This window comes from Scomber scombrus, chromosome 19, assembly GCF_963691925.1.
Source record: "Scomber scombrus chromosome 19, fScoSco1.1, whole genome shotgun sequence".
Lineage (NCBI taxonomy): Eukaryota > Metazoa > Chordata > Actinopteri > Scombriformes > Scombridae > Scomber > Scomber scombrus.
This window is the reverse complement of record NC_084988.1, coordinates 642402-651197: the sequence shown is the minus strand read 5'-3', so window position 1 is coordinate 651197 and position 8796 is coordinate 642402. Positions and strand designations below refer to the sequence as shown.

The 8796-nt window shown below is 43.4% G+C and overlaps 1 protein-coding gene across 1 annotated transcript in view; it reads right to left on the bottom strand.

The window, feature by feature from the left end:
- Positions 1-311: 311 nt before the first annotated feature.
- Positions 312-8796, bottom strand: part of mdga2a (MAM domain containing glycosylphosphatidylinositol anchor 2a) — a 61456-nt gene continuing 52971 nt past the window's right edge. Inside the window, exons 7-12 of the mRNA XM_062440552.1 lie at positions 7884-7904; positions 7534-7689; positions 2492-2680; positions 2284-2410; positions 625-728; positions 312-400 (exon numbers count right to left, since the gene is read on the bottom strand). Of these exons, the coding sequence (XP_062296536.1) occupies positions 312-400; positions 625-728; positions 2284-2410; positions 2492-2680; positions 7534-7689; positions 7884-7904 (686 nt within the window). The remainder of the gene's footprint in view (positions 401-624; positions 729-2283; positions 2411-2491; positions 2681-7533; positions 7690-7883; positions 7905-8796) is intronic.

Genomic DNA, 8796 nt, shown 5'->3' with positions numbered 1-8796 from the left:
GCTTCATCGTTTAGTTTAAACATTAATAAACATATAAACGTGTCATTATTAAAACCACAACTTGTCTGAATGTTTTGGACTAACTGTAAATATTCCTTCTGTTTTTATCTAAATGTCGACTTTGAGCTTTTCTATAAATAGTATTCTGCAGCACCGTCATGTGAGTTTTGACCTTTTGCATCAGCCAACCTGGCAGGAAGTCTCTGTAGCTCTGACCCTATCTTTGGTAGTTGGGGAGGTGCAGGGAGGAGGGGGGGGGGGGGGGGGGGGCAGGAGAGTCAAAGGTGGTGACGTCCCGTAGAGAATTAGGGTCACCTCTGCCGGCCAATCACAGCCAGGCTCAGAGTGACGCACAGCTGCCATATATGGGGCGATGACGGCGGGGCGAGAGACCTCAGATCTGTGAGAGAGAGAGAGAGAGAGAGAGACAGAGAGAGAGAGACAGAGAGAGAGAGAAAGAGAGAGAGAGAGAGACAGAGAGAGAGAGAGGGGGGAGAGAGAGAGAAGGAGAGAGAGAGAGAGAGAGACAGAGAGGGAGAGAGAGAGAGACCATCAGGTTTTATGGTGTTTTTAGTTTTTTTAGGGTTAAATAAATGTTCTACAGTGTAGATGTATATAACTCACTGTTGGGGGGGGGGTCTTTACATTCCCCCTCCTCGATGGTGACATCATCGATGGCGATGTCTCCCTCGATACCAGCACCTCGAACCCCCTCCAGCACCATCTGACCCACATAGGAACACACAGAACACTAAGAGACACAGGAAGCTGGAGGGAAGGCAAGTGGGTCACCTGTAGTAAAGTGGGTGTGGTACCTGTAGTAAAGTGGGTGTGGTACCTGTAGTAAAGTGGGTGTGGTACCTGTAGTATAGTGGGTGTGGTACCTGTAGTAAAGTGGGGGTGTGGTATCTGTAGTAAAGTGGGTGTGGTACCTGTAGAAAAGTGGGTGTCGTATCTTTAGTAAAGTGGGTGTGGTACCTGTAGTAAAGTGGGTGGGTCACCTGTAGTAAAGTGGGTGTGGTACATGTAGTAAAGTTGTGTGTGGTACCTGTAGTAAAGTGGGTGTGGTACCTGTAGTAAAGTGGGTGTGGTATATGTAGTAAAGTGGGTGTTGGTACCTGTAGTAAAGTGGGTGTGGTACCTGTAGTAAAGTGGGTGTGGTACCTGCAGTAAAGTGGGTGTGATACCTGTAGTAAAGTGGGTGTGGTACCTGCAGTAAAGTGGGTGTGGTACCTGCAGTAAAGTGGGTGGGTCACCTGTAGTAAAGTGGGTGTGGTACATGTAGTAAAGTGGGTGTGGTACCTGTAGTAAAGTGGGTGTGGTACCTGTAGTAAAGTGGGTGTCGTATCTTTAGTAAAGTGGGTGTGGTACCTGTAGTAAAGTGGGTGGGTCACCTGTAGTAAGTGGGTGTGGTACATGTAGTAAAGTTGGTGTGGTATATGTAGTAAAGTGGGTGTGGTACCTTTAGTAAAGTGGGTGTGGTACCTGCAGTAAAGTGGGTGGGTCACCTGTAGTAAAGTGGGTGTGGTACATGTAGTAAAGTTGGTGTGTGGTACCTGTAGAAAAGTGGGTGTGGTACCTGTAGTAAAGTGGGTGTGGTACCTGCAGTAAAGTGGGTGTGGTACCTGCAGTAAAGTGGGTGGGTCACCTGTAGTAAAGTGGGTGTGGTACATGTAGTAAAGTGGGTGTGGTACCTGTAGTAAAGTGGGTGTGGTACCTGTAGTAAAGTGGGTGTGGTATATGTAGTAAAGTGGGTGGAGTCACCTGTAGTAAAGTGGGTGTTGGTACCTGTAGTAAAGTGGGTGTGGTATATGTAGTAAAGTGGGTGTGGTACCTGTAGTAAAGTGGGTGTGGTACCTGCAGTAAAGTGGGTGTGGTACCTGCAGTAAAGTGGGTGTGGTACCTTTAGTAAAGTGGGTGTGGTACCTTTAGTAAAGTGGGTGTGTCACCTGTAGTAAAGTGGGTGTGGTACCTGCAGTAAAGTGGGTGTGGTACCTTTACTAAAGTGGGTGTGGTACCTGCAGTAAAGTGGGTGTGTCACCTGTAGTAAAGTGGGTGTGGTTACCTGCAGTAAAGTGGGTGTTGTACCTGTAGTAAAGTGGGTGTGGTACTTGTAGTAAAGTGGGTGTTGGTACCTGCAGTAAAGTGGGTGTGGTACCTGTAGTAAAGTGGGTGTGGTACCTGCAGTAAAGTGGGTGTGGTACCTGTAGTAAAAGTGGGTGTGGTACCTGTAGTAAAGTGGGTATGGTACCTGTAGTAAAGTGGGTGTGGTCTGTACCTGGAAGGCTGTGTTTGGGGTGGATGTTGACTTTGGCTTGCCGCCAGCGGTCTCCTTGGTTACCGGTCAGACTCCAGACCGAAGCGTCCGTCACCGTCTGACCTTTCTGCCGCAGCAACACGTTCAGAGCTCCTGCGGGACAGAGACAGGTGGTGTCAGGTGATTCATTAACCGACCAATCAGAGCAGGGCCCTCTCAGGTCAGACGCCTCACCTATGTGTTTCCCGTACATGTGGTAGTAGAAGGCGAAGCAGTAGGTGGGGTTGGAGGAGGAGGAGGAGGAGGAGGAAGAGGAGGAGGAGGAGGAGGAGCTCTTGGAGCCCGTGTTGAAGGTTGGTGACAGCAGCCGAGCTTTGTCTCCTTCCAGCCGCGGCCGCGATGTCTCGATGTACATGTAGAAACCTGAGAGGTCAGAGGTCAAACATCAATATATTTACTCATTAATAATAATAATCATTACTGTTACATTCATCATCTTAATAACTGAATCTTTATGGAGTTTATTTTTTCACAATTTATACTTTTCTCTAGTTTTGATCTGGCTTTTTTTGTAATGTATTAATTTAATACTGAAGACTTTAGGGCTCCATAAAGTAAGGTTAATAAATAAAATGTTAAAGTCCATGTAAAGTGAGAATAAATGTGTTCTGAGTTTGACATACCACAGTAAAGTGTGTTGTTAACCACCCTGCCAAATTTGAATGATTAAAAAAAATCGCCAAATATATGAAATTAGGCTTCAAAGTTGTGTAATAGTCTGCCTCTTTCTCTGCTCCCAAACGCTGTGGGAGTGGCCGCCGATTCCGCTGAAGCCCCGCCCCCTACCAAGCGTCACCTGTCAATCAAAGTCACCACCTTCTAACAGAAACATGGACACTAGGTCTGAGAGCTTTCTGCTGCTAACTCGGCAGCTAGCTCGGTGGCTAACTCAGCTAACTGGCTAACTGTAGACTGTAGTAGTAGTGTGCGCTGAATGTGCTATTGGTTACCGGTTACGTAATCCCCGGGTTACGTAACCATTCATATGAACATGTTCTGCTTCCTTTGCCTCCTCTGTGACAGTAAACTGATCTTTGAGACATTTTATGGACCAAACAACTGATCAATAAACCGAGAGAATAATCTACTTATTAATCTATAATGAAAATATTAGTTGCAGCTGCAGTATAAAACCTTTCAACACTATGACATCATCAATAAACCTCATTGACTCTATATATATATTAGTGGAGTCGGAGCAGATCTCACAGCAGCAGCTTCTCAGCGGCTCGTTTAACCACAATCATAAAGAACCCATAAACTGATTTAATAAGAGTAAAGATGAAACATGGAGCAGCAGCAGAGCAAACATCCTCCTCCGGCTCCTCAGCACAAAAACAAACCTCACAAATGAAAACATACACGAGTTTAAAAAAACCCAAACATGCATGTTTCCTGTTTGAATGTGTTTCCCCCCCGAGGATTCACTTTAATGAGGCCAAGCTGCAGACTGTAAAACCACAGAAGAAGAGAAGGAGGAGAAGGAGGAGGAGGAAGAGGAGGAGGAGGAGGAGAAGAAGAAGAAGAAGAAGGAGGAGGAGGAAGAGGAGGAGGAGGAGAAGAAGAGAAGAAGAAGAAGAAGAAGAAGAAGAAGAAGAAGAAGAAGAAGAAGAAGAAGAAGAAGAAGAGAAGAAGAAGAAGGAGGTGATTCTACTGTCATCAGCTGTTCATACACAGATAATCTGTTTATTCACATTAAACTATCACACAGTTAACCTGCTACTGCCTGGCTCAACGGCACTACGGCAGACCTGCTGACTGGCTCACTACAGACCTGCTGCCTGGCTCTGAACTACAGTAATAAATGTTCTGAGCCGATGAGTTTGGAGGAGAAATGATTTAATATTTCAGGATGTTTCCTCGTATCACACCCCCCCCCTCCCAGGTCTAACTGCCCCCCCCCCATCCCCCCATCCCCCCAGGTGTGATGTCCAGGTGCTGACAGCCAATCACATCTGATTATTTGGCCTCTAGCAGCAGACGACAGGTTGTGATTCTGCGTTTCCTCAAAAAGCTCAAAGACACGAATAATCTGAATATGATCTTTAAAAATAACTTTATGGACAGATAAAGAAAGAATAAAGGTTCTCCACATTTCCTTTTCTTCAGTAAACATGTCAGCATTTCTTCCTCTGATATATAGTTGTGTTTTTAAGACAGCGGCTTTAGAAAGACGCCTACACACACACACACACACACACACACACACACACACACACACACAGTCACGCACAGACACACACATACACACACACACACACACACATATAAAAACATAATTTATTATAAACTTCCTGCTTTAGTATAAAAGTATAAAAGTAAACATCAGCAGTAAAATAAAAAGTGTTTATTTAGCAGAAAAAGTGACGGACATGAAATAAATCAGTAAATAATAAATGATGATGAGTCAGCGAGTTTCCAGCTGGAGAATCAGCTGATCAGATGATTCATAACAAACATTCATCTGTGTGTTTTATCTCTAAGTTATTTACTTTAAACCACAAGAGACGTTAACTTCATCTCCTCCTCACTTCCCTTCATCTTCTCCTCACTTTCCTTTATCTCCTCTTCACTTCCCTTCATCTCCTCCTCACTTCCCTTCATCTCCTCTTCACTTCCCTTCATCTCCTCTTCACTTCCCTTCATCTCCTCTTCACTTCCCTTCATCTCCTCCTCACTTCCTCCTTCATCTCCGCTTCACTTCCCTTCATCTCCTCTTCACTTCCCTTCATCTCCTCTTCACTTCCCTTCATCTCCTCTTCACTTCCCTTCATCTTCTCCTCACTTCCCTTCATCTCCTCTTCACTTCCCTTTCATCTTCTCCTCACTTCCCTTCATCTCCTCTTCACTTCCCTTCATCTTCTCCTCCACTTCCCTTCATCTCCTCTTCACTTCCCTTCATCTCCCTCCTCACTTCCCTAAATCTCCTCTTCACTTCCCTTCATCTCCTCTTCACTTCCCTTCATCTTCTCCTCACTTCCCTTCATCTCCTCTTCACTTCCCTTCATCTCCTCCTCACTTCCCTTCATCTCCTCTTCACTTCCCTTCATCTCCTCCTCACTTCCCTTCATCTCCTCTTCACTTCCCTTCATCTCTCCACTGAAGGCAGCAATAAAAGTATCTGTTCTACTTTATTTTGTATTATTTTATTAAAGCCGCGGGTGCTATGCCCCGAGGCATCTATTAATCTTCACCATTCTTATTCTTATTCTTCCGCCAAATTTCGGGGCGTAATTCCTCCCACAGCTTTGAGAAAACCCCGACAATATATACATCAAAACGTGCGGCTCGATCGGGAGAGGGGTGCTGTTATTTGGAATGTTCAAATTCCAATTTTTCCCAAAGTTATTCCCAAAAATACCGGGAAAATGTTCTATTGAAAATGAATGGGAATTTTTTTTTAAACCACAACATTTAGTTAGTCACCTAGCTCTCTCATACCTGCACGTAGAAATGTGATTCAAACTTTAAAACGGAGGAAAACTTGTGCTCTCTCCAAAACACCAAACTGTTTTTACATAACATGTAAACTTTTCAAACAATGATCAGTCAAACGAGGAGTGGAAATCACTTTTTCTTCAAAGTTAGAGTGGAAGCGTCAGTTAGCTTGAGTGCGAGAAGCAGTAAAAAATAAACGTTATTTTTATTTTTAACTCGAGCTCACGGCCAAACCGTGAAAAGGAGACAAATCATTTTTGGTCAAAATGTAGACATAGGTGTTGGAATTCATAAAATGTGACGTAGACAGGCGGGGTCTGCACAAAATTTAAACGGGGGGGCCGAGACCGGCGGCAATACCTGTCTCGCTCCCCATTGACCCTAATGAAATCGTCTTTTTTTTCCCAAATGAATCTCACTCTGTCTTCGCACTGACCTTACTCGCTCATTTTAAGGAATATCTGAATAAAATAAACACTGTCAGAATCTGCCGGCTTCTGTGTCTCTCACGGTGTTTTCGGTTTTTGGACAGGAGTTACGGTTTTCTCACAGTTTGCAATTGTTCGGGACCTTGTCAGAAGCCAAATTCTGAGGCATTTTGAGAATTTTTTCCAAGCAGATTCTCAAATCGCCGTAGCAACCGTAGGGCCTTAACAGCCCTTAGCAACCTGTTGCCGGGCAGAAACTCAGCTACTTTTTTGTGATTGGCCAATTCATGTCTGTCTGTTTTGCCAGCTAACCGAACTAGCTCTCAGCAATAGCGTCCATGTTTCTGGTAGAGGTGGTGACTTTGATTGACAGGTGACACTCGGTAGGGGGCGGGGCTTCAGCGAACTCGGCGGGAACTCCCACAGCGTTTGGGAGCAGAGACCAGAGGCTGATTTTTACACAACTTTGAAGCCTAATTTCACATATTTGGCTTTTTTTTTAATCATTCACATTTGGCAGGGTGGTTAACAACACACTTTTATGGGGTATGTCAAACTCAGAACACATATTTATTTTTACATTACAGGGACTTTAATTAGTTTAAATAAATATTATTTATGCTTAAATATGATTAACATTTACTTAATATTTCAGGGATGTTAAGTTGAGAATAAAGTACATTAGACTTGATACTGACTAGTAAGATGTACTTAATACTTGAAACCAGAATATGATCAGGGTGACTTTTGAACACTGGAAATAACTCGTGTGCTCGTTGCGGCAGCAGTCCCGTGGCACTCAAAATAGTTCTTATTATAAATCAATAATAAGTTTTATCTTCTTATTTGCTTTTATATCATCTGTATCTTTCGTGATTGATAAAATGCTCCAATGACTCCAGTGAGTATTTGTGATTTCCTCTCAGTGTTTTGTCTCGTGATTTATAATATATAAGAATAGTTTGTAATATTGCTGCTTATTTAAATTCTTTAAATAGATTAAACCTGCAGCTCGTCACTCTGCTCTCATTCAGTCAGCTGAGAACTGATTTATTCTGTGTATGTGTGTGTGTGTGTGTGTGTGTGTGTGTGTGTGTGTGTGTGTTTGTGTGTGTGTGTGTGTGTGTGACTGTGTGTGTGTGTGTGTGACTGTGTGTGTGTGTGTGTGTGTATGTGTATGTGTATGTGTGTGTGTGTATATGTGTGTGTGTGTGTGTGTATATGTGTATGTGTGTGTGTGTGTGTGTGTGTGTGTGTGTATGTATGTGTGTGTGTGTGTGTGTGTGTGTGTGTGTGTGTGTATATGTGTGTGTGTGTGTGTGTGTGTGTGTGTGTGTGTGTGTGTGTTACCCTGCTTGGATCCAGTGTGATCAGAGCTCGGTCCGGTGTTCGGTGTGTATTTAGTGTCTCGTGTTGATGCGCTGTGTCTCGTCCAATCGAACTCGTCGGTTTTGTCCTGAGAGAACAAACACAACGCCTCGTCCTCGAAGCCACACTGGAACTCCCCTGAACACACACACACACACACACACACACACACACACACACACACACACACACACACACACACACACACAGACACACACACAGACGTCTTAGTGCAGCTGATACACGTTTTTATATTTATAAATACACAAATTTAAACTGTATTTATTTTTTAAAATAAATCAAAAATCAGCATCAGCTGGGCAGATACTTACTGAGATGTGGGTTAACAGGAGCTGAGGAGGGACAAACAAGACAAACAAGACAAAAAACTGTTAGATCATCACTTAAAAGAGAAAATAAAATAAGAGGATCAGGTTGGAAAAAAAGCAGAAACAGAGCAGACATAAATATAAATAACATGGTTTTATTAGCTGGGGAGCGAAATCCGTCCTGAAAGAATCCTAACAGATGTTCTGACCAGGCGGGGAGCTCTGGTCCTCTGAAATGAGGCCAACGAGGAAGTAACTTAAAGCTGCATTCTATCAAAAGGCCACCAGGGGGCGACCGTTTTGGTGTCAAAAGGACTTTCGTCTCTATACAAGTCAATGGAGAATTCACCAACTTCTCACTTGATTTCTAACCTCATTAAACGTTTTCAAAATGTGTTTATGGTCTCAATCGCTAGTTTAAAGCCTTCTTCAATGCAGTATGATGTTCATTTGGGACATTTTGGCCTCCCTGATTTTATATGTGACGATAAAGCAGGGTATGCATTAGGGCGTGGCTACGTGGTGATTGACAGGTTGATTGGTTCACAGGTTCAGGAGGGCGCCTCATGCTCCTCCTGATGCCCATATAAGTAGAATCCATGTTTTTATTTTTCCCAGCATGCACCTGAAATGTTCAAGATGGCGCTGCTCAGATCCGATACTATTGGCCTCCGAGCAGCAGTCCACAAACCAATGGGTGACGTCACAGATGTTCCCTCCATTTCTTATATACAGTCTATGGCCTTTAACAAACTTTTTCTCTCATTGTCTCTTATTTTACTGTATTTATATTTTCTCTTTCATTCATTGGTCTCAATTTTTTTCTTTTCTTTGTAATTTGATCTTTTTATTTTTCTTCCTTTTCTTTATGTCGTCACTTCTGTTCTGGTTTATTATCAGCTGTGAAGCACTTTGA